A 27,077-nucleotide genomic window follows, 5' to 3' on the forward strand; every position below is an offset into this window, starting at 1 on the left:
CTATTACTTGACTTATCAAAAGAAGCTTGAAATTCACTTCCGTCTTTGAATATGAACATGACCTCAAAATCTATCCATATAGGAAAATGTTAAATGTGTCGATCTTATTGGTGTGTTTATCAAATTCATCTTGACATTCAACAAGTTTTGACTTGAAGCAATGGTGTGCTAGTGTGCTAATCTTCCTTGAATATTACCGAACTAAAGAGCACAGTATTAACATGGTTCTCACGTAATGCTCCAAACCTAAAGACATCGATGGAAGCGTGCTCAGAGCAAACCTCAAACAAGAGATGGATGGCATCTGGAAACACTAATATTGAGATGAAATCAATCACGTTAAATTCCCCAACCTGTCAATACCTGGTATTAAAGTGTGTGCATTGCAAGACCCCGAGGAACACTACATGTGGTGATAAGCCTGGAAACATGGGTATCAGCTTGGATCGTGATCAGTGGACATTTTCAGAGGCTGTATATGACCAAATGCTATGTAAAGACCTCATCAATTTAAGAGGTGTGGAACGCAAAATCTCCATCTAGGTCAGATGATGAGGATTTATGCTGCGGTTGTTATTTAATCTGGCTGTTGAGCGGAACAAAGACGAAAATTAGGCACATTTCACAGAAATTGGATAGGAGGTTTGCAACGTAATTTCTACTCCGTTTTAGAGATAAATCAAGTATATTTAAGTACATCACGGATGACAGAAAAATGTCAAGTTCCAGAACGTCTGTTCTAGTTCTGAAAGGAAGACTGAGTGCATGAAAAGATACAAAGAGAACAGTGCTAGGCAGTAGACAAGAGAGACACTATCCGGGAAGATCCCCACTATCACAAACTACATAGGAGAGCAGTTTCATGCTAGAAATATTGCAACAATCAGTACTCGTTCAAAGTATGTAATAAGTGTTTATGTCACTGTTTCCATTTACTTTATGTCATATCGTACATCTATCTACACATAATTAAATGAAAGAAATAAGCAGTATGATATTAGTCCATAAAGATACTGATAAAGATTATGAGAAATTTACTCGTGAATTTAGGTTCTGAAAATTAGGAAAATCAGTTAAACCTTCATAGCTGTATTTGTGCTATTACTTAGAGTAAATACAAGGTGGTGTCACCTGTCTCAGCCAGACGTTCGTCGTCATCACCTGGTTCTTCTCATCCTGAAACAGAGGAACAGCCAAGAGCATGATATGAGCGTAAGGGAATATGAGCAACAGTTTTGACCATTGTGTCACAGTGACACTTTCTATTCAACATGTGCGGGTGGGCAGCCTAATGGTTAGAGAGTTTGCTTTGGCGACGTCAAATCACTGCTAACAGTCGGGACAGAAAAATACGTTGTCAAGAACATGACGGATGTGACGCATCACGCATTGTTAACAGAGTGAAAGAGTACACATACTATTGTCAACAGTGCGAAAGAGTACACACACCACTGTCGACAATGCGAGAGAGTACACACACCACTGTCAACAATGCGAGAAAGTACACACACCACTGTCATCAATGCGACAGTGTACACACACCACTGTGAACAATGCGAGAGAGTACACACACCACTGCCAACAATGCGAGAGAGTACACACACCACTGTGAACAATGCGAGAGAGTACACACACCACTGTGAACAATGCGAGAGAGTACACACACCACTGCCAACAATGCGAGAGAGTACACACACCACTGTGAACAATGGGACAGTGTACACACACCACTGTGAACAATACGAGAGAGTACACACACCACTGTCAACAATGCGAGAGAGTACACACACCACTGTCAACAATGCGAGAGAGTACACACACCACTGCCAACAATGCGAGAGAGTACACACACCACTGTGAACAATGGGACAGTGTACACACACCACTGTGAACAATGCGAGAGAGTACACACACCACTGTCAACAATGCGAGAGAGTACACACACCACTGCCAACAATGCGAGAGAGTACACACACCACTGTGAACAATGGGACAGTGTACACACACCACTGTGAACAATGCGAGAGAGTACACACACCACTGTCAACAATGCGAGAGAGTACACACACCACTGCCAACAATGCGAGAGAGTACACACACCACTGTCAACAATGGGACAGTGTACACACACCACTGTGAACAATACGAGAGAGTACACACACCACTGTCAACAATGCGAGAGAGTACACACACCACTGCCAACAATGCAAGAGAGTACACACACCACTGTGAACAATGGGACAGTGTACACACACCACTGTGAACAATGCGAGAGAGTTGAAGCAGTACCCGCAACTTGACGGAGTGCACAGGGTCAACAATCTGCACTGTGCTAAACAATGGTTCGGGTGAGTCCCATGATCAAGATGGGTCATCCCAGGTTTTAGTTTAGTTGAAGGTTAAAAAGTACGTCGTCAAAGACAATACTTCTTCCAAAATTGAAAGATTGTGATACATCGCACTATGGGGTCACATTGAAGATGGTAAAGCTTTAATTAAATATCGAGAACTGTGACGTCAAGCTGTGGAGCAAGGCCTTGGAATACCAGTACCGAACTGTCTACTACAGAATCAATGTAATTCCGCGACACTTGGTAGAAAGCTGCAGCAAGTGAAGTGTACAGAATGGAAGTTTCAATGAGTTCTGATCACCTGATTTCTCTGCGAGATGGACGCTTAATCAAATGTATGCAAGGCAGAGTAAAGGAGATTGACCGGAGGCGATTGACCGTGGTAGAGACAGTGTGTGACACGACTGTTGGCCTGGGCGTTCAATACTCAATCTATGAGGACACAAACTGCATGAATAAGTCAGACAGTCTGCTATAAATACTGTTAACTTTACACGGTGGATCGACATCTTGAACCTATACGATAATGGGCTGAAGTTGCTGTGAGTCAAAGGTACTGAAATCGACATGGCGATGCATCGTCTTGTCACCGTTCACGTCACACCGTCATATCGGAATTTCGATATTGGTATGAATATAATCAATATATCGATGACGCAAATTTGCAAAAGTTGGGGACAGTTTCTCTTTTGTTTCAAATATTTGAATAATTTCGTTTGCAACAAAAATGGTTTTGGGGAAACCTAAGAGTCAATATGACATACCTGCTGATTATTTATAGTAGGTTCTTCCACTGCATACATCGTTAAAATTAACAAGTTCATTTTTCTTCTGCTACGGCAGAAAATTGATAACTTTTATTTTCTAGAGTTGACTTTGTCTGTACATATTTACATAATGTCAGCTTCATCCCATCTTTATCTCTAATAAAACGGATATCGACAATGAATTCCATTTATATTTTGTATTCCTTGTGTTTTGTTCTTAAAATGTCATCCTTTATCTAATATGGAGATATGTAAAGTACTAAGGACAACAAATAACATCGATTGTCAGTCACAATACGTGCTCAAGAAATTTTCTGTTTACTTACCTATACAGAACGCTTATAAAGAATAAAACATATTTTCGCGTACTTTTACATGTTGCGTATTATACCTGGGTCACTGAGTCAACACATTTACACACAGTGCCGCTTCATAAAAGACTTGCTTTGTCAGCTTGAACAAAAGGATATCACGTACCCCAAAATATACAGTAATAACGTCATTTATGTTCGATCCCTAGACTGGGTGTGATATGTGAAACCTACTGCTTGTGTTCTACGTGTTTCTTGTCTGGAATCATGGGAGATAGGGGACATGTATATTAAGGAACACCTGCTTCATTGTTTCAAATTCCAGGGGTAGAATACTGGTAAAAATATCGTTAGAGATTCATTGCAAATCGACATTTACACCAAGTTTTCGCTAAACGCGTAAACAGGTTCCGCCTAACCTGCATAAAATGCAGTTTGCATAAAATGCATATTATTGTTGCCTGGATCATTTCCTCAATAACATCGAAGGCAGTTTATAAGCAAACCAGACAATCAAATGATGGGCCTCATGTTGGTCACTGCCCACTAACGTAATCAGCGATTTATAACTGGACCACACTCCTCACACTTAGGACAGTGACCTTCCGTCCAAGGTACTTGACAATTATATGTCATGAAATGCTTCTCGTTAAGACAAATTAGTATTGGAGTGTGTGTGGAAATAGAACACGTCATATTAAACATGAATCTTCCTGTAGCCTCTCCTTTCAATTAGCCTAATGTCTGTACATGAATGCAATGGCTGGTCGTCCGAAGGTTAATCTAATATGAAGCTCGAATTGATGGTGATGACCCTAATAAACGACAATTATCTGCTTTAAAGGGTAACGTTGATGGTCATTCGAGTTGTTCATGCAGGCGTCGAAAGGCTGACCTCTCCTGTAACAATGGTCCAACATTTCTACCAACGATAGACGTAAGTAGTCTCTTCAAACTGACTTAATGGAATGATAAATATACCTTAGACAAGCATTAGATTGTGTGGAAAAGACGAGGTAATTACTTCATTTCTTAATGTGTTCTCACTACTAGAAAATCACGACAGAAAGTGTACTTGTGAATGCGCTATCACTACACCAAATGGCCCTTACATAGCCTGAACAAAAACGTAATACATCCAACAGACTCTCCATTGGCTAACCCTCTGAATAATGTTTAAAACATGAGATGTAATAGGAAAAGAATGATTCACCTGCAGCCTACTGCTTCTGTTAGTGCTACTACTGTTGCTACTCCTCCTCCTCCTACTACTACAAGAACTCGGCTGCTGCTACCGTCCACACCACCACCGTTATTACTGTTCTGAATATAATTAAATATAGGAAGTCAACGAATGGTTATCTCACAGTGTTCCCTATTAACTTTCTCGTTTTCATGTGTACACTTGACAAGCCCTCATATATGTTCGTGATGGTTACCACCGCTGGGGCAGGATAGGGTAAGTTGTTTGTGGACACCTGGTATCATTGTTTCATTGAGATTCGTTAACACATGCTTTTGAAATAGCTAAAGTAGCGGAAAAGACTCTGTTGAGAAGTGGAAAGGGTTTTGACCCTTTAATGTATCTTATTCTACATTCATAAGCGTTTATATAGAGTTAGAAAAGTCTGAATTTTAAATTCGGTTTAAAGTTTGTTTGAACTTGGGTATGACTTCATTAGTGGTGTATGCCACAAAGAGGAATGCTTTGCATTTCTCCTGGAGACACCGAATCCAGTAATCTCGGCAAGAGACGTCTTGTGCGAAGTTCAAGAACGGCGCCTCAGATGAAGAATTCCCGTGTTAAATTACGTATTCAAATTACCACAAGTGCTTGATCAAAGAGACTGTAGTCACAGAACCGACAGGGGACTCTCAGATTACCATGTTGCTTCTTCAAATACGGCAAAAAATAGGCTGACATTTAATCGAATGAATCTACACGATTAATTCCAAGTAGAAGTCACCTCACTTCGACACGATATCAATCCATTGACGCGGCAACTTTTGATGTCAGGAGATCCGTGTGTTGGGTAGTTACGGGAGACCGAAATCCTTGCTTATTGATCTTAACAGAGGCAGCTTGAGTGTATGTGACAGAAGCAACAGGTCTGTCAACACAATGAACAAAACGGATGAACAAAACCCAGTAATTTGCATAAGTTCTGCATCGTTATTCCAGCGCTAACAGGCAAGATCATGGCGGTCTCTCGTCAAGCTAATCAGCTGAAGAAGGGAACTGCTCAAAGCGACAACAGTTCATTGAAATGAGATACTTTCCTTTTCTGGAGGGATATTACGGGACTTCGTTTGTCAAAATAGTCACTAATCAAATCACCATATTGACGTTCTGCAATTGACATGATTGGAAATAAATTTGAGCAGATATCATGGGTCAACTTAACGCATTACACGCCGTTGATATCTTCATACACTGCCGCCGGAAACCAGTGACTGAGGCGGGTTTTATACCTGCGCGCAAACCTAAGTGTGTGCGTGCGTGCTCGTGTGGAGTTTGCGGTGTGTGACAGGTGTGTGTGAGGGGTATTTGAGGCGTGTAACTTGGGTGTGAAGACTGTCTATGGCGTGTGTGGAATTGGAAGTGTGTGAGACGTGTGTGTGTGTGTGTGTGTGTGTGTTGGTTAAGGGGTGAGAGTGGCCAGTGTGTGGAGTTTATGATGTGTGGGTGTAGGGTTTGAGGCATGTGAGTGTTGAGTGTAGCGTGTGCGTGTGCGTGTGCGTGTGCGTGTGTGGAGCTTGACGGGTGAGTCTTGTGTGTGCGGAATTTGACGGGTGAGTGGTGTGTGTGTAGTTTGAAAGGTGAGTGTAGTATGGGGGTGAAGTTTAAGGTGTGTGAGAGGTGTTTGAGTAGTGTGTAGAATTTGAGGCGTGTGAGTATTGTGTGTTGAGGCTGAGGCGCGTGTGTTGTGTGTGGGGAGTTTGGAGTGGTGTTTGGGGGTGGAGTGTGATGTGTGATGTGTGAGTGCTTTGTGTGTGTGTATGTTGTGGTGGAGTTTGATGTGTGTGCGTGGTGTATTTATGTGTGATGTTTGAGATATAATTATGTGTGGAAACTGAGGTGTTAGAATGGTGCGTGTGTGTTTGTATGTGGAGGTTGAGGTGTGTGAGTGGTGTGCTTCTACGCAGAGTTTGAGGTACGTGTGTAAGGAGGTTGAGTGTGTGTGTATGCGTGCAGATTACATTCAGCTTTTCAAAGAGCAAACAACCCACAATAGAAGACATTCACGTTGACATGACCGTAAATCCGTCGTATCAGCGTTTGATTAAAACCTGCAAAACATGAGCAACAGAAAACCACGAACATTTCAATGGTGTTTTCTAAGATATAAAAAAGGATGATCCATAATGCAAATATGTGACAGGTTTTGTCGTACGACTGCGCAACGGGCAAACCTAATGTGTTGAATCATCAACACAAAACGGTTATTGGAGAATCCTAAATACAACTGCGGTTTAGTGGTAAGGGCAACATATGCTATGGGTGATATTTGGACAAAGTCAACGCTAAGGTCGTGTTCTTTACACAGACAGGCGTCCCAGAACTTGCATCTGTCTTGTGTTTTCTGGTTGCTCTCTTGTCATGTCCGCTGTTCGTGTTGGTGAATCTGTCCCGACTGATTAAGTGGGAAACCTTGTTTGTCGCCTGCATTTGTCATGGAATCTAGCCTGCTACTTCTCCATTCATTTCAATTACAAGGCTACTTCACTTGTACCTCCATCGACTGTTCAATTTAATCCAAACTTTTTGCTCAATTGGCTTAGGTCAGAGAAGCAAGCGATATTAAATGGCAAAAAGGCATGGTTCAAAAAGCAAACCCTTTGACGCCATTCCCCCACTCCACATTGATGTACATGGGATCACACCGTATAGGGTCGGCGTGAGTCAACAGCATTAAAAAAGGTGATGAATTGAAGAAGATTAGGTCCAAATCAGCTGTACATATTTGCATAGCGGATTACAAACTACTCGACTTTCCTTGACATGCAAATCTTCCAGTCGGAAACAGTCCAACTTGAATCAAAGTTAATATTAACTTTGCGTTGTCTTTAAATCGTGAGTTCCAAAAGAAAACATCGACACATTGTAAGTTATTAAATGCAAGAAAATCTGCTTAATAAGCTTTTACCCTAGGGACATAAAAGGTGCTGGGGTCAACGTTTTCAATATTTCACAACGAGTGGGTGAAAAACAGTCATACCAACATTCTAAGAATATCACAGCTGGGGATACCAAAGATGGTTTTCTCGCATCTGTAGCATATGTGGAATAGAATTAGGGCGTGACGACACACCGTTACAACCACCAGGGTACTTCATCGCCCCAATGTTATAGTAAATGTTTGGTATATTTCGCCCTCCTCTCGACATTGCATATTCTGACGTTCCTAACAGTGCCAGTTGGGAAGTGTAAATACGGACCTCGTGTTAAAGATGATTACGGATGATGCAAATGAAACTGTCTTGTGGTTGGTGCTATCTGAGGTACAGGAATCATAACCACATCCTCATGCTAGGATGGGAATCATTCAGTAGACAAAACGGTTGGCAGTTTGTTCACTGAACTTGGCAAGGGTTTGATCAATGGCACTGTAAAGTGAGTGACTCTGAACAATGTATCATAATCACCGGTAATGTAACGATTATTGTTAAAGTTCCTACCTGTAATGTCACATGACTTATCATGCTATTTTTAACTTGACATAATGCAGAGACTCGAAATCACGTGACAGGAACAACATGGCGACTGCACAACCCATCTCTTTCATAAGTGAACAGTTGGTTCCCCATCCAAATGTTAACAGAAATAAATGTTCTCAAAGGAAAACCTTATTCTTAGTAGAGATGGTTATCAAATACAACTTTGAAACCTCTCGAAAACACAGTACATAAATATCATTCATTCGAGTCATTACGAAAACCGATTCTCATTTTTGTTTCTAAGTATTTTGGCAAGTTAGTTACATACTCATTTATGACATTTCATTTCAACTTTATGATAACATATCTTCAAATGATAAGTACGATAAAACGATGCACATCATAAAGAGATTGGCGATTAAAAGAGATTAAAAGAACTAGGATAACACAGACCTTATGTGCATAATTAAAAAAAAGAACCTCAACACATTACATTAACATCATAGATGTTTGCTTATAACATCAATAACATCGTTATCAAATGTACACGTATTCATTTCGCGATTTGTACATTCAATATTCCCACTGGACTGTGTATTCATGGAATTGTCCGTTATTGTAATACTTTGATCAACTCACAGTACCTGGACAACAACCAATATAGACACAAGAACTGATATTAACATTTGACTAACACTTGTGGACAGATCGTGTAGAGAAATTGATTGATGTATCGCAGATTGCGAGATTTGATGTAGTTAATCAATGCTTGGCATCACGTCTTATTATTCCTGTCTTATACAAGCATTGATTTCACACTGCAAGACCGCTTCTCCTAATGCCAAGTGCTACTTTTAAAACCTCTTAATCTAATTAACATCAGGGATTGATTGCTCTCGGGAAACCTTAAAAAGAATTGATCAGTTGAGGCTTCCCATCTTGTGATGAGTTAAAGCGATGAAGCGCTTTTATGTATCCGAGTTGGCACGATTCGTGGTATATGATTTTTTCATTGTTTATAGAATTCATTCAAGTAAATGACACTTGCAATATTGTTAGGCGTGTTTCCGTCGAAATGGAATTATCGTAGACAAGAATATTGAACATGCATTACTTGTACGAAAAAATGAGCTATTCTGTAGACAATGCTGGACAGACGTCAATGAAGGCAGTTCATGGGTACCCTGAAGGATGAGATCAGACTTAAAACTTTTGGCAACTCTTAACGTTGTATATCCCTAGCCGGCCTAAGTGAGATTATCTCCAAATAGAGTATACACTGATTCAGAGGTCAATGGGTATTATTTCTATTATAACATTATCATTTTTCCATACAATGTATATGCAACCATTATCATTTTTCCACAATAAATTCATTTTAGTAATTTTAACTGTACGAAATGCATCACGGATAAACTGTTGATTATCTCGTTGAAAAAAATTGCTTTTATGAATACCATTTCTTCTGAGGCACCAAATTTGCTGCGACAGGTAAAGTGCCGGCAAATAAGAAATTTACTTAATTTTAACAGAAAGAACATGCTTAGGTCCAGCAATTTCAAATACGTCGTACAGTGAAACATACCAAGTTAGTCTCGTACGAACGGTTAAATTTCTAGCAGATCGCATATGCTGACAGACACAGATTCATCAAGTACCATACTGTGATAATACAGTATTTCAGGCAAGGACACCAGTGGCTCCTTTAAAGAAGCAACCTTTACTAAGGTTAACCTGAACTTCCATTCGTAAACACTCTACCAAGGTTACCTTAATGACTTACTGTAACCTTAATGCTTTGTGAAAGGAGGCACTGATCAGTACATCAGTGCTTAATTCATAGTAAATACATATGCTTGCATTTGAAATGCAATATTTCGAGAACGATATGAAAGTTTATCAATATATATTATTTAATTTAGGAAATACATAGTTGGCGAGTACAAGATCTAACGGTTTTGTGATACATACAGATCCTGCGATAAAGTCATACAGATTTAATGACATCAGGTGAAACAAACGATTTGTTTCCAGACGAGGATGCACAAGAATTGATGGAATAAATCCGTTATCGAATCATAGAAGGAAACGGTGAAACTATATTTCTTCCATCAAATTCCAGTAATGAAACACGCCGCTTCAGACTGAACCTTATGCTCGTGTTAACGTTTTTTTCTGACGGTGTGGTCATATCGAAAATGAAGAGCTCAATAGCTCTTGCAAATTAATCAATTCTACATCTTGATAATGACAATCATCAAATCATTTTAAAAGGACCTGTCATGAAAAAGGAATACATGAATAATATTAGGGAAATCTCGTTAAACACAATTGGAACCCCAAAGGGCGGCTCGGGGATATTCAAATATCATAATCTTCGTTAAATCAAAGCTGTTCGTGAAAAAGGAAAAGAACAAACATTCAGACTGTTTTTTCAAGGACTCTGAATGGAATAAGATTTCTATCAAACACCATGGTCTTGGATTTTGTGCATGGAGTGGATAGCAATTGAACATGTGATATTAAACTACCCGACTGTGAGGACATACAGATGAAAGGTATCACAGAACACACGGCCCTCCATTGCTAATGCATGGCCAATGTGGCGGACACGTCAGTGTCGGAGCTGAAAACCACGGCTCGGGTTTCATTTGATGTTCCAATACTCCAAAAATGTGTGGTAGAAAAAGCTTCTCCATGTCACGAGAAGTTGCAGGAAGTTCTTAAATCGAAGGCATTTGAATTGAGAACATCCGCTTCATCTTGCTTTGAAACTGGATCTTGGCTTTTCAAACTGACTCAAGGTATTGAACTTTCTGATTGGTCCGTTTGAGCACATCTTAGTATTGATTGGTTGAGATCTAGCGGATTTCTGTCGACCAGAGTTACCGTATGTTCTCAAGGTCAATGACATCCCCGGAACATGACCAAATCTAGTCTTGACAGAAGAATGGGAGAAAGTTTACAAACTGCCATTACATTTGATAAATAATGACGTAACAGCTTAGCCAGCTGGAGTACTCGGTCTCAGCATAAAAATCTGAACAATGTCGATATTGCAGGCTTTTGAAATGTTTAGAAACTGCAGACTATTAGAATAGGCTGATACTGAAGACTGTTGACACATGTAGACACCACGGACAACTGATATATGTTGATAAAACTTACTAATGAAAACCGTCTGAGCAACAGGCTATTAACATGTTTCGATACTGTGATATGTTGGAACCAGAGACATGTGAATATGTTCTTATCAGAGGCAACTGAAATAGGTAGATACCACCAAAATCTATAAATATGCTGATATTGCATACTGAAATGAATTATTTTAGCTTTTAAAACTGATTTACGGAACTTGATCATGACACACACTATTGAAATTACAGTTGAAAGTACAGACTATACAAATATTTTGACAGTACAGACTATTGAAATATGGTGACAGTACAGACTATTGAAATATGGTAACTGTACAGACTATTGAAATGTGGTGACAGTACAGACCATTGGTGTATGTTCATAAGACATACCGCAGATGTTTGAATATAGAGATGTTTAGCATCCGTTATTAAACACACTGCGCTGAACAAACGCTAAACGAGTTCCGAGTTGCGCTCCTGGGGTTCCTCGGAATACTTCAATCCAGGAAGTATATTTGAACGGAATCTAATGTTGAAATGTTGAAATAATGTCCTAACACTATACAAAATACCAGCAGTCTCGTATTTAGATTGTGCATTACAACTAAACATTACAAGTGAGAGTTATATCTCTTTTTGATTTCCGTAGAGCATGTCAACCAGAAAAGTGGTCAAACAACCCGTGTCGGCCAAGTCACCGGAAAATAACTAGTATCATGAAGACGTCAATACTGAAATACTTGTGTAGTATTCTAGTAGGTGAGCAACAGTACATTCAATTCCCCAAACACTCTTAATCAGCTGTGGGGTTTAAGTACCGGCATATCTGATGAGATCATTAAATTTATAAGTACAAGGTTTATTTCCCACGATTCATTAAAATATCCTCTTCTTGGAGCACATTTTTGTGAATTGATAATTGGAATTAAGCAGCGCCATGAACCAGCCTGCTCGACCGATATGTTGGGCAGCGGGTCTGCACCAGGGGTTAATAGAGAAGCTACGGCCTGTAGCACGGGAATAATTTATGGGTAGCGATCCCATCGCTGATTGTCATGACAGAATGGTGATAGCGATGGGTTTTTACTTTTCCGATTTCCTGCTGTCTAAATGAGGATAGGAGTTCCAGAAGGTTATCAGTGATTCATTGCATTTCTAAAAACTTGGCATCGAACATTCCTTTGGTAATATCCAGGCGCTCCTGACGCAAAAACCTTCTTGCATATTTGCTGTGATAATAGTCAATGTTCTGTGGCTAAAAGCTTCCCATACGAACTCATTCTGATGCACAAAGATGTTATTTCTGGAGCCCAACCTGGTCTGGACATAAAGTAGCCATTGCAAAGGGCACCGAATATAACGCCTACATAAACTTACCAACGATCTTATTTCGACCGGAGGGAAAATCTCGTCGAGCTACACTTATCGCTCATTACTCTGAAACCGCAATTTAATGGTGTAATGCGTTTTGAGAACGAAACAAAATATATAACATTGCCTTGATATATTTTAACTGATTTGACGTGCAGAGAGTAATCGCCCGATCCATGGGACTGACGTACACAGACAGACTGTTTGCCCGATCCAGAGGACTGACGTTAACAGCCGTACTGATTCAGTTGTCCGACTCAACAGTACCAACGTGCCCAGTAATCCTGGTTAAGTTGTTCAAACCAAGCCTCCTAGCTAGCTTACATGCAATTATGTTACTTTCCTGAAATGATTTTACATTCACAAGATACAAATTAGAGGCGGCAGGAATTTCTACGAGAAATGAGCACGTGCGATGCATCAAAGAAAAAATGACATAATAACACTTTCAAGATTCCTAAGCTTATTTTCAGCCATGCCGTCTTTTCCACGGAAGTAGCGATATTCTAGTGAAAATCTCATTTTATCCGTCATTAGATGAGGGTTTACTGATCAAAGTGTGATGTGCATGTTTCATGTTAATTAATGGAAATTGGCGGAACATGACTGGGGTGTAGACATGCACTGGGTTGATTAACAGTTCTTTTACTTGGTTGGGCTTTAAATGAACATTGGCGAGTTTGAACTCCCGTTACAAGTGGGATAACTCACCGACTTACGCACTGCGCGCACAGTTATTAACCAACCGTACGTCTCGTAAATGAAACATGCATGTTTATCTTTATTTACATGTAGTCTCCAGTGAACGCTTTCTCGTACACAGGTGGAGATGTTGAGGAAATAGTATCATCAAGCTAATAATTAGGACTGCGTATTAACGCAATTTAAAATAACATCTGGGCATATTCGGATCCCCAGTTTCCGCTGTGCATGCATGTGCGATGTGTGTTTTTTTTCAGATACCATTAGTTCACTACAGAAATTACACTTCCAATAGCACTTTTCTTTTCAGGTGTTTTATATTTCTTGCATGATGATCGATTCATAATTAAAGTGCACTGTGACGACGTCATGCGAAAACGATTACATAGCATGCAATATCAACGGGGACGGATGGGATTTAGTGAACGGGCATAAGGGTGAAGGCCAACGCGTTTTTTATGATACGTTTAATGACTATCACATACATACCGCATTGGAGAATAGAACAAGTAGACTACTGCTTGATGTAGCAAGAGTACGTGATTATCCGTGAGTTACGCCCTTGCATTACTTAATGATCATATGATCGCGTTCAGTCAGTTATGGAAATTAGGATCAAAGAGCTGGGCCCGAAATTTCTTAGGAATGACTTGCATGCCAATTTCAAAATACTTCATATGAAAAGGCGATTATGAATGAATCACTTAACCCGTGTTTATTGTTGGAATCCTGTTTAAATAAACGCGCAATGTCCTTGAAACCTTCATAGCGGGTTAAATATTAAAAAAAGGGTTACCAAAGAAATTCGCAAAACAGTGATCGTCCCCTACCTTACCGTTGGCACCCCCACATACATACACGTGAAGGCAAGTCAATTGTTCCAAGCTGATAACAAAATAAGATCGAAACCCCCGTGACATTGTAACGAGACGCAATTCCGACACACGCAATCAGCCGGTACAAAACCTTCTAATCACCTGACTAAATTGATGCTCACGTAACGTGTTTACCCGTAATTCAAGTACACCTACAAACAGGCAATCTATAAACGAGGTTTCCCGGAGAACGAAGCATCCATGGCCTATTTAGACATTGTAGTTTTCGTTTTGCTCGTGATTGACAGGTGAGTTCCCCTTTGGTTGGTTTGAGTGACACGGGAGCAGCTGGTCTCTAATCGATGCAATTGACAACCTATGACAAGCAAGGACGCACGTGTTTACACCAGGGGCGAAGAAAACGAGAGGGTGCTAACAAATTGCTCTATGTGGACAGAATTTAAAAGTTCACTAATTTCACTGCCATGCACGGGTCATGGGGGTCTATTGTGATTGCCAGCATGGCGCGTTTTTCAGTAGAACACATATCCTTACAGGAACATGACTGATGCTTGTTAACAGGACTCGCCGAGTTTGATTCGTGGCACTTGTGTATAAATGACACCGCCATTTGTCTTACTTTAACAGTCCCATTATTGTTGGGAACATCACCAACAGTTATCGACTGGGGATCGGGTGGCTGTTTTAGCTCTTATGCGCTCGAAGGGATCTGCGAGTTTCTGGGAAACCCGTGAAAGAGTGAATGGTGTTTGCCGACGTTGTTAGCAGGCATCCACCTGTGTCACTATAACTTGTTTGGGTATGAACCAGGCAAACCAGGACATGGTGGTCGACAGTATGAGCACACTGACGCAATTGTTCCAGTCGGTTCTAACAACGATGCTTAGGACCTACTCTGCAAAAGGACCATTTCATGTCAGGGTCAGTACTGGCCCTTAGCATCTAATAATTGTCAACCAACGGGGTCGATTGGCCAGGTTAACTGACTTACCTGGTAATAGGCGTCATGATCCAAGTGTTTATATCAAGCTCCTGATTCAATCATGGGATTGTCTGGTCTAGACTGCCGTTAAACACCTGGAATATTGCTGAGTGCGGCGTTACACAATAAACACAACAAACAAGCAACCCAACCCAGGAATCCAGACCACAAGGACTGTTTGGATGCCCATATATCTCTCTGTAAATTGAAATAATGCAATAATTTTGATGACATGACGCACAAACCTTACAGCATGGAACTAGATTTAAGCCATCAAGATATTATAACAACTGATTTGGACGGTGTTCGTGAAGTTCTTTACATCCTAATATTCAATTGGGCGATATTAATACCGTCACAATACACATCAACCACAAAGGGTGTACTTGTCGTGATCACAAAATATTCTGTGTTCTGATCTACATTCCTAGATATGGAGCAAGGACAAGAACCAAAATATTGGTAATGTTGAACACAACCAGTGTCTTGGTCTGTCGTACAGACCCTCAAGTATATATATATATATAAGAAAGACCACGGAAATCTAAAAAATGTGGCAAGTCTAGATTCCCTTAGCTTCAGGAAATGAAGAACGTCTCAGGGCTCCATTTCATTGTACTTGACTACTTGTTAGTCTACCGGTGTCGCAAGTCTCTACCAGTCAGCGAGTTATTGCATGTCTACCTGCAGTGTGCACCATTATTGCCAATGATATCTATCCTTAGGAAAGGTCCTCCACTGAAAGGAAGGTGTAAGACAAAAGGGAAATAACAGTCCTTGGACCATTTGATAATTAGCGAAAGAGACAATGTTTAATTTAAGAAGTCAGACACTTTCCCCTTTGTGTCGAGCATTATTCCTGCTATTGAGGTGCATTCGAGCACGCTCTACTTACCAATAATTCACAAGCGTTATAGGACTCATCTTCGGTTGTTTCATTGCGGTTACAGCATTCAAGGTTTCAGTAATGCTTTCAAAAGGCTTCAGGAAGACACGAGGGATACATTTTCAAATCACATTTGTGACAGGTCTCATGTCAAGTGTAATTCCCCAGCCTGGCTTGCACCACATGTTCCCGTGTGTTTTTCAGGTGAACAATGCAGTAGACTATGCATTATGTCATTGTTAATGCCGGATACGCTCAGGTATCGCCACCACCTGCTATCATCATTATTTGATAGTGATTGGTAAACACCTGCTCATGAAATAATCCTTATCTGCGTCTGGAGGAGATTTCTTACGGATGCGGAAACTATTTTGTTGACTTTTTGTCATCCTTGTTAACGGGAGTAGCCATGTTCGATGCGGCCTTAAAATTAATCCAACACTATAAATGGTTAATCGATGATGGCGAACTTAACACGGATGCCATATGCATAGATGTGTTTGAGACCTTTGCAGATTTGCGATGACTGTTTTAAGGTTAGGCACGTGTGTACGATCCGGTTTTCAGTTGTATATTCGTTACCTTACCTCACACATGAATGTCGTTTTCTGATCGGCTAAGCGTTATTCTATTATTTTCAATGTACCCTGCTTACAGGCGATGCATTATTTTCAATGTACACCGCTGGGAATTCCGACCTATTCTGGTGCCTCATGGCAGTACTTTTTTATATTATCTCGAATAACATTGAATCGCGAATCAAGCACGGAAATTACCGATGTTTTGCGATTGAAAATCGATGGAAGGGAGATAACTCTAAATCTGTTTACCTTGTGTCGTCTGCAAAATGGCGATTCGCCTCGCATTCAACAGAAGTGCTTCAAACAGTTCAAAATTACAATTCAGGTGTTCGGTAAGATAAATACGTTGTTCAATGGTCCTTCGGGGTCCATGGGCTCATGTACCCTCGAGGTTTGTTTATGTTTGTGTTTAACATAAACACACCTCGATTGCACATGAGCCCATGGCCCCCTCGCGACCAGTGAACAACTTATACTATGCACTCGAAAACGTACAATTTGTATGTATAGACTACAACTTGTGAAGGCAATATTATATAAGAATTAAACAATCTTTATTATAATGCGACATTTCGGAAAAAATTCTGATCCATTTTTGTACATAGCTGATCCACGTGTTAAGGGATGGGGGATAGCGGCTGCAGGATGAGAGGTGAGGAGAGATATAAGTAGGTGATTTCCGTTATTAATCAGATTTTGTTATGGCACTTTACGGATAAAATATGAAGTGACACCAAAATAGTCATAGTTATGTACATTGCTGAAAGGACCTCAGTGGCGGGCGTTGTTGAGTGCACGAGTGAGTATGGTTTCATGGCGCCTTTAGAAATATTCCAGCAACCGCATGGGACACTAGAGTACGCTCTACACATTGTACCCATAAGGGGAATCGCATCCGGGTCTTCGATGCGAACGCTTTAACCATCCGGTTATTCCGTAGTCCTTTCTATAGCTACGAGAAAAGGCATAGGTAGTTTGCACGACTTCGACAATGTCATGTACATGTTCTTATGAATTACTATCAAATGATGACACCAGGTGTTCGCTTAGGTGAGCGTAGCCTGCCATTAAATACGATATGATGCTCAAAAACATTTTGTTGCAAAGCAAAACCATAAAGGTCCTTGGCACTGCCATTAACTTCCGTTTTGAAGCGGATTTTCGGTATTGAAAAAAAGAGAGGATCCTCCGTACACATACTTCTACAGTGTTTATTGCTGGCACTGAACATTACATTCTGATGAACCCTTTTTCTAACAATAAACAGTTACTGTGCCATGCCCATCCACACACCACAGTCCAACACGCAGATACCCTAACCCCTAACCTAATCTGAACTAGTTTCTAGCCATATGTTCTGGATCTAAAACAAACATTTACCAACAATGCTCTCTGTAACGTCTTCATGTTAGCGTGCAAACCAGTCATTGGTCACAGTGTATTACAAGGCCTTCCGTCTAGCAAATACTTCAAACGGATTATTTGGGTCTTTAAGAAACCAACAATATCTGCTGGCTGAACTCAGCGCCAGAGATTCTCATAAACTGAAGTTCATCCTGTTAATGCTTTCTTGAAAGCCGAGCAGACAATCTAGCGTTGAATCAGGGTAGAGTTTGTTCTGGTATGATTGATGGTGATGTTCGGCTATGACCAACGAGAGCGATCTGTTTACTGAATGCCCTTGCAGTTGAAAGGGGTCAATCGCCCTTGCTGTGGAGGTTAAAGGCAACGTCGTCACAAGAGTGATTATTTGTTGGAAATAACAAAGAAAATATTACCGTGGCCAGCGTGTTCAAAGTGTGAGGTATTGTACGTTGGGTGGAACGTTTCACTGCCAGCACTAAAGCTGTATTTCTATGCGGTGCATGTGGCTTTACGACCTTGACCCCAACGAATGCAATACTTCCTGGAAAGGGTTAGACATTTCCAAATGATCCTTAAATCATAACATTATCGATTGGAAGTAGAGGTTAGTTCTTGACTACGTGAGTGAGCGAGTTTAGTTTTACGCCGAGTTTAGCAATATTCCTGTAATACAACGGTGGGGGACACCATAAATGGATTTCACATATTGTACCCATGTCGGAACAGAACCCGTGACGACGGTCGACGCTTTAACCACGAGGCTACCCCCGCCCCTTAATGACTGTATGGGAATATAGATTTAACTTACTCTAAAACATAACAAAATTATTCTTTAAAACGTTTTTCAACTTTCAGTAATAAGACTTGGGGAATCATGGCATGATGTTCATTACATCATGCATCGTATTGCCTGGTATGTAGTCTGAAATTAGATTTTACGAAAGAAGTACGACTTCGTACAATAATCTCGTTACAGTGAGGTGTATGTGTTTGTGACAATGGATTAACTTTCCAAACCGTACAAAGTCTCTGAATGTAACAAAATTAAAGACACCAAAAAGAAGAACAAGTGAAAATTAAATCGGAAAAATACACAACTTCTATTTAGTGTGAAAACAAAACACAAAATATAGTACTACTGCACGGTATTGGAAATTATTATTAATACTGTCATTATTGTTATGAATACACGTTGTTCCCCAGTCGCATCTCATCTGCTGATCGATCGCGGGAAACGGACGAATAACTTAAGACCGTGTCAATGTTTAAAGTTGTAACATGTGCGGGGCGTGTCACGTGACCGTCCAATAACGATACCGTTACACTTAAAGAGCACGGGCCCTTATCGAGGATATGTAAACAAACTTTGGTACACATAGTACACAAGCCCCATTCACGTGCTGTGTTGCAGCGGTCATAAATCTTCGCGAGAGGGTAAACAACAAGTAAAACATTTTTATTCTTCTGCATATACTTCAAATTTCATTCATGCTGGTGAAAACGTCGACTTTTCGCGAAATGTACAGAACTCACACAGACACTTTTTTCAACGGTTCATGAAACTTGTTTTGGACGTTATCATAGGTGCGCATCCGTAATTCACTGAGAGTAAAAAAACCAACAGATATTAAACGGGGCATATCAAAATTAATTTTACGTAAAAATGTGTGATGTTTTTCGTATTATTTATCAACATACACTTATAAAACAACTTAATATTTATCAAGATATATATTAATATATATATATTAATTACCTGAAATATTCGCATAATTCTGCAAAAACCACTCTTGCTGAACAGAATATTAACGATAGGCTATAGGATAAAGTTCATAAATCAAGAATGCACAGATGTTCGCATGTCATGAAATATTTCAGCTACAATTAATCAATCAATATTGTTTAACCTAACTATTAATATATTTCTGAAAATTACGCACAAATGAAAATTAGATATTTTCACCCGAATTAGAAACGAGAACGCTGACAGAGTAAGGTGAGAAACGAAAGATGGGAGGCTGAACATGCTTACTATATATAACCCTCGCCCGCATATGCACTCTCGCAAACACGCCACACAGAAGAGGTGAGTGGGCTTCTAGAGTTCTCGTCTCAACAACAAACATAGATTGTACTTGAACAGCTTAAAAGGGCAGGGAAATACAATAGGTGTCATAGAAGTGTATCACCTTGTATACTCACCACATCTATGAGCTGGGACAACCTCATACCCAGCTTCACGTACAACTTGTCCGATTCATTCCCCACCGGCCTGATAAGCTTGTTATAACCGCTTGTTCTCAACAAGTCATCGAACAGTCTTTTAGCATTGTCATTTGCATCGCAAACTGTCAGAAGTATAAGGGAAATATACTTTAACATATCCACGACTGTAGCGGGTCCCATGTTATACTGTCAATCGCATACTGTAGCCTATAACACTCGCCAGTTGTTGCTCTGACCGTGGAGGCTCGCGCTCCCAGTCGATCACTCGCTAGGCAATACCAGTCGATATCTTGCTTTCCCTACGTTAGATGGCGCCACCTCCTGGCCAACAAACGCTTTCTGACGGAAATGAGCCGTCTTCGTTTTCATGTTGGATGCCTGAATTAAGAGTTCCTCGCCTCTAGATTAGTCTTTGTGGAGCGAATTAAAGCATGGGTGATATAAAGAACCAGCTTCCGTGAATTCACTGGACATTTGGTGATTGATGGGGCACTGCCGCTGTTCATGACCCTTGACAAGGCAAACCGCAACGACAATTCCCAAACCCAACGTAGGGGGGTATTCGTTGACGAAATGAAACAGTTGTTAAACTTTTGGGACTCATAAATCCCTGGGGACTGTTTTTCACATAGAGAAGCACCCTAACCAACCGTATATTTGATTAAATGAATTTAATTATGTTGATAATTAAGTGAATAACTCCACAAGGAATCCTCGACAGATGTAATGGCAACGTGCGTTCACGTGTTTTGAGAATCACGGAATCTTAAGAGGCATAGGCCCCTACCTTTCATATGTGTTTATGTTATCGGGCACTTCAAAAAAGACAGTTTGCGACCCAGATGATACTTGTTTTTTCTGTCAAACTTAATGCCTGTCTCGTGATTTGATATATGTGTTTTTCAAATTCACATTTTATTTGAGATAAATATTTTTTTCATATACATGTGTTCTGGTGTCATTTTGGGCTAAGTATGTTATGAAAAAGCAAAACATTTGTCTAATCCTTTTCCTAGTGAATAAAATACGTTTAGGTGCACTGAACGCAATTCGGCAAATAAGCGTTATTTCGCTCGAGTTAAAGAATAAACACGTTTCACTTTGTATCTATTAAGATATCGATTGTACAATTTCATGTATATACAGTATTGCAATAGTTCATTCATACGCAATGACTGTGTGTTTATATTTTGTAAACAAAACTCTTTTTGCTTTGTCTTCCTTATAAAACACTGAACACATTTGTATCAATTTTAGATGTGAAATATCCTTTTCTAAAACACATGTACATTATATGCACATTGCTCATTTTGTATCCGCACAACAATATTACAACCTGATGGTAACATCTAAAAAGAAGTCATAATAGCAATAAATAAATGCCACTGACATGTCACGTAAAAATACTTCCTTTGCCTATTTGAATAGCTTTTAATTTAAATGATATTGAGTACTAGTATATGCTATTATATTTCAAGATGTTTTCCTTATGAGCCCCGGAGAGCTGTCTTTTTGAACTATAATTACCACGGATCGGATCACAGACCAGATAAACCCTAAGATTTTCGGTATTACAGACTACAGCTTTTCATGTTATGTCAAAATCCTTCTTTTTGATCGGACCTTTGTTCCTGAAGGCGGATTAGACGATAAAGCGTTTGAAAATGCTTCATTAGATGTTCTGAATGCAAGGTGGGGAAATTGTGCGAACGCTGTTCTCCAATACTCGTGGTTCTTATTGGTCTTACCACAGAGTATATAACAGGATCAGTAATAACATGAGGCAAAGTGTTAGAAGTAATTTATCCTAAAATAGAGGTGATGAAACTCTCATCTTATGATGCGAATATGGCGTTTATGAGATGTCAGATAAAACTGATTTCTGAAGTATTTTTAGTTGGTGTTATGAAAAACCTTTCAATTATATGTAATTAGTTTTTTTGAAGTTCGGAACAATGGACATTATTAGTTTGTAATAACATTGACGTGCAGGTTTACAATATATATTTCACAAAGTTCATGGTCTTGTGATAAAGAGATCTGTATGAGACGTTGTTCGACGTTGTTTGACGTTGTTTGACGTTGTGCGACGTTGTTCAGGAACGACGTGGCTGTGGGTAAAGTGGACACGTGCTTCAGTTTCCGTGTTTTTCTTTCTATAAAATTAATTATAAAAATACTAACCTTCTGTATTATTCAGAATGAACCATCTGCATACAGTGGATAAATAAATGCATTGTGTTACAATAAACAATTGTGCAGATGTGCAAATAGGATTTGGTAGAAAGTTATGTAAAAAATAGAATATATTTAATCAAATTGAAGAATGAACACTTAGATTACACTAACGTGGTCACGTGCTTGTATCGTCGGAACAGAAACTATACCCATATTTGGTTTGTTGTTTTGCGCCGCAACATTACATTAATCAATGGTCCTGTCGTATAGCGGACATACTCGTGCCTTAATCATCCAGTCCAGTGACTGATATGCTAATTATCGACCTACTCCTGTGTGTGATAGAAGGATATACCATCAACCATGTCTCCAGGCTTTCCCATGCAGTTCCACCTTATGATAGGCATAGACTCCTGGGAACATTCATGCTTTAATGGAATATTTACTTGTGAAATCAAATGATACCTTTATAATACCTTTATCTTGTATGTTTCAAGTAAACTGCCCTTTTCTTGTATCTTTTAAAATGCATCAAAGGGGAATAAAGAACTTGCAAGGAGGCCGGAATTTTAAGCAACCGTTAATATGGCTCTTACTGGTAATTACCATACATAGGGTTTTGTGCAGTATCGATCACTAACGATATCGAACCATGCCGTTCTTTGTTTCCAATATGTTCAGGGAATAAGACATAGCACTACAACACACGTGCGTTACATTGATAAGCCCCCTGAATTTGTGTTTCCTCAATCCCTCTCATCATTTTGATTTCAGTCGTTGTATGATCAATTGTTGGAAAGGAGCTCTGAAGAGAGCGGACAAAGATATGTTTGCTCGCCTACGTTGAGCATCATCATGGCGACTGTTTATATGACTCAGGGTCTCGTCTAGTGTGCTAACACGTGTCTTTGGAGGATGGAGAAGTGTTTGCAAACAATACTAAGTAAACATAAAAAAACATGTTGATATTTTACTGCTGGTCAAATACAGTTCTAAAATAGAGACATACATCTTGTTTTTGACATCTCAATGCAACCGTTACATCACGCAACCCCCCCCCCCCAAAAAAAAAAAAAAAAAAAAAACCCAAAAAAATAACCCCAAAAACAAAAACAAAACAAAACAAAACAATTACATTTATAAAGGGGAATGAAAAGAGAAATATATTTATTTGAAATAAAATATTGATACATTTACTGAAATATGTTTAGCGATATTCACATTTATATTTCAATATTTACTCACGGTCAACCTGAACGCATTACATTTACATATACACCATCCAAGAAGTTAAGGAACACCCCAGTAGTCAATGTTAAAGTATTATACAGATCATAATACGAAGTATTGAATACTTTAATATTAAAACTTGGGGTGGTTCTTAACTTTTTTGGTCAAGTGTATACATGTAATACCAATGGCTTACTAATACAGAGAATGTAACAGTTCTATAGACATGTAGAACAATGATTATAATTTACTAATTTATCAAATATTATAATGACGACATGGGTTGTTTTCCGTCTCTGTGCCATATGTAGTAAAACACAACGGTATGCTTTAGTATGCTTGCAGGAACTGCTTTTATGGTAGAGATGCACAAATGGGATGATTATGTTCTTTAGTAGAATCATACATCAAGCAACAAAGCGTTTTAAAATGTTTTACATAATCCCACTTTAAAACTTGAGTATTGTCTTTCTGTATTTACAAACACGTCTCATCGATTCGCAAATTCAGACCATATTTCGACGTAAGAAAAAAATGTGTTCCCTGTTTTCGATAGTGACACACATGTGACCAACACAATTACAATTCATCTAATTCTTTGACCCTGCAGATTAAGACAATTTTAAAACACTTTGATTAACTTTTAGAAAAAGGACACTATCGAATTAAACATCCAGTATTTTCTACCAAACCGTACGTTAGTGTACCTACAGTCCTGGAGCACAGACCTGAGTTCGACTCCCCACATGGGGTCTATGTGTGAAGCACAATTCTTTTGTCTCTCGCGTACTATTACTGGAATATTGCTAAACCTCACTCAATCACTGCTACAGTTATGAAATGGAAACAATATTTCATGCACGTATGACTGTAGAAAGAGCAACGCCATTTGTATTTAATTTATTATTTGCATGAATGAAACAGCATATTTGATAACGTAAAAGTACAGTCTCAAAAAACGGCGACTTTGTGGATTCACCAAAATAAAAAAAGTTCTTCCTATAAACAAAATAAACATAATATTATTATGACATTCAGTCAGGTATAAGCCTGAAATGTACAGGATGACCTGAGAGGAATGGGTTAACAGTGCGCTCCGCTCTGAACCCCATTTCATGTACATATTACATATATACATCATATGCTGAATATGTAAGCCAATCGATATCCGTGACACAAGATGCTCCCAAAAAGCACTTGTTTTACGAGACGTACACGTTAACACGAAGCAATGATTCTAACAGAATTAGACTTGCTTTACATATGACTGTACTTCTAGGACAACGTAAGAAAGGATAGCTTTGGCACTGGTTCGAAGAGCAAACGAAATTAGCATTCTTCCATTCGTTTGATGTATGCGATTTGTCATGTATATTGAAAAGAGCCTAGCAAAAGCACAATCTCATTTTCAACAACGTATGTGAAATTAGGTGAAAGCCTAATCCGAACACTTCTTCTACAGTTGCAATTAAGACTCTGGGGGTAGCTTGGCAGTCCTCTTGTTAACGAATAAATAGAGTTGAACTAGGGACACTGCTATCGATCACAGTGTCTATCAATATAATTCAGCCAGGAGCCCTCGACTTAATTTTATTATTACTTGTAAGTTAATGAAATGTAATGTAGACCGAAATGTACGACTTCCCGATGTCTGTTCCTGTTTAAGGAGACTGTTTATATTTGCTTTGCTTGTATTCACACGTACTAAATCAAGTTTAATACGACAGACGTATCCAGCTCCCCCTAAAGTGAATATTTTGGTTCTCGTGAATTATACAATTATGATAACAGGCCGTCGGGTAGCATTGTGGAGATACTAAATAAATGAGCCCCGCGTCTCAGCACCGCAATAAAAGGTATAAACTACTTACTTTATGGGTGTATTTTTGAAAATATGACAAAATGAATATTGAGTTCATTCATTTGAAAAGAAGTTGATAATTTGTTTATTATCAGTGGTTTATTGATACACGAATTTGGGTCAACATGAAAAAGCCAATCCATATTGTGATATCATCCGTGTAAAATAGAAATCCTATAGGATGCATACGCGGGTTGAAGGTCGTGTTTGTTCGATATCAAGCCATCGGTTCGCAAAGGGATGATGATGTAGCCTTGGAAACTGAATATAAATATGACTGTATTCCGTAATATGAAAATCATCTGAGTATAAAAATACAGTGATGGAAACACGTTGTATTAATATAATCAATCACGCTGTGTTCAAACAATCAATCTTACTGGCTAATCTGTGAAGATGTTTCGTTGTTATTTTGAGTTTGCATTTTCATATTGTGTTGTTGAACATTAATGGAAACAAAATGTCAACAGAAATTTATAAGATGTTTCAGCACATTCGTACAAGCGTAAATTGTACGTAGATTTTTACTCGTTCTTTGAGAGGGAGCGAATGGCGATTCATGCTTCGTCATAGAGTTAGATCGCAGCGGAGCCAATCTCCTGTGTGACAAAAGCCTGGAAAACTAATGTCCGACACAAATGTAACTTTCAGGGGAAATGATGCTGACAAACCAGGGTTCATAACCTGTGAGGCAGGGAATAGGGATTCAGTACAACCGATATGTAATAAGACTGAAGTAAGGGTAAACTTTATGCATAAAACGGGCTACTAAGAAATCGGATGACAGTGTTTCAGGGTGTGTTAAGTCAGTATTTGATGCGGTTGTCAGAATGAATAAACTAAAATGAGTTAACAGAATTAGAAAACACCAATTCTGTCTTTAGAATTAGAAAACACAAATTCTGTCATTTTAAGTATGAGAGGCATAGTTTAAACGTTTGTTGGTTTCTCCACTGACAAGGTATCAAATAATACATATGCATTCTATAACAATTATCTGTAAGCATTACCATGTTGTATTCATTGTACAAAAATCCTTGGTTCCAGTGACGTTTGTTCATTCAAGAAAAAACATTTAATAAGATCTATTTCACTGATTGACGAAAACCATTTTTCTGTTGTGATAGATTCCAATGTTATATAACTTTACTAAGAAAGAGAAATATGTTGCAGTTGGTTCCTCCAACAACCGTACCTCCAAGTCACTGTCCAAAGATAAATAACATTTCGTGATATTAGCTAGGAAGGACTTTACTTACACCTACTGAGTCAAGAAGAATTATCGCTTCGTTGATTCTACAGGTATAGAATAATCTGCTTAGAGTTTAGAATTTCAGGAAATTAGGCCAAACATTTTTAATTTGCATACAACTATCTGACAAGACGAGCCACTACAAAAATCTTAGCACAGTGATCCATGGGAATATGTCCCAAAACAGGCGACTGTGTGTATATATGTACACCCTCTCCAGCAGATATATGACAGTTTCGGAAGATGCGAAGCAAATTCTGCCTGACATTTACTGAAAGATGGTATGATGGAAAATTCTAGACTTTATAGATACGTAACATCCATATGAAATCTGGGAGTAGGCATGTTGACATGAAACTGGCTCCCTTTAGGTGCATTG

General features: G+C 39.2%; 1 protein-coding gene across 2 annotated transcripts in view; it reads right to left on the reverse strand.

The window, feature by feature from the left end:
* The window catches only part of LOC137278434 (acetylcholine receptor subunit alpha-like 1), a 37,229-nt gene extending 16,786 nt beyond the window's left edge, over positions 1-20,443 (reverse strand). Inside the window, exons 1-2 of one of the 2 annotated variants that reach the window (XM_067810761.1) lie at positions 20,154-20,443; positions 1,132-1,176 (exon numbers count right to left, since the gene is read on the reverse strand). In XM_067810761.1, the coding sequence (XP_067666862.1) occupies positions 1,132-1,176; positions 20,154-20,357 (249 nt within the window). In that variant the 5' untranslated portion in view covers positions 20,358-20,443. The remainder of the gene's footprint in view (positions 1-1,131; positions 1,177-20,153) is intronic. The other variant, XM_067810760.1, reaches the window with a different exon arrangement.
* Positions 20,444-27,077: the final 6,634 nt, after the last annotated feature.

This window comes from Haliotis asinina, chromosome 3 (genome assembly GCF_037392515.1).
Source record: "Haliotis asinina isolate JCU_RB_2024 chromosome 3, JCU_Hal_asi_v2, whole genome shotgun sequence".
In the NCBI taxonomy this organism is placed as follows: domain Eukaryota; kingdom Metazoa; phylum Mollusca; class Gastropoda; order Lepetellida; family Haliotidae; genus Haliotis; species Haliotis asinina.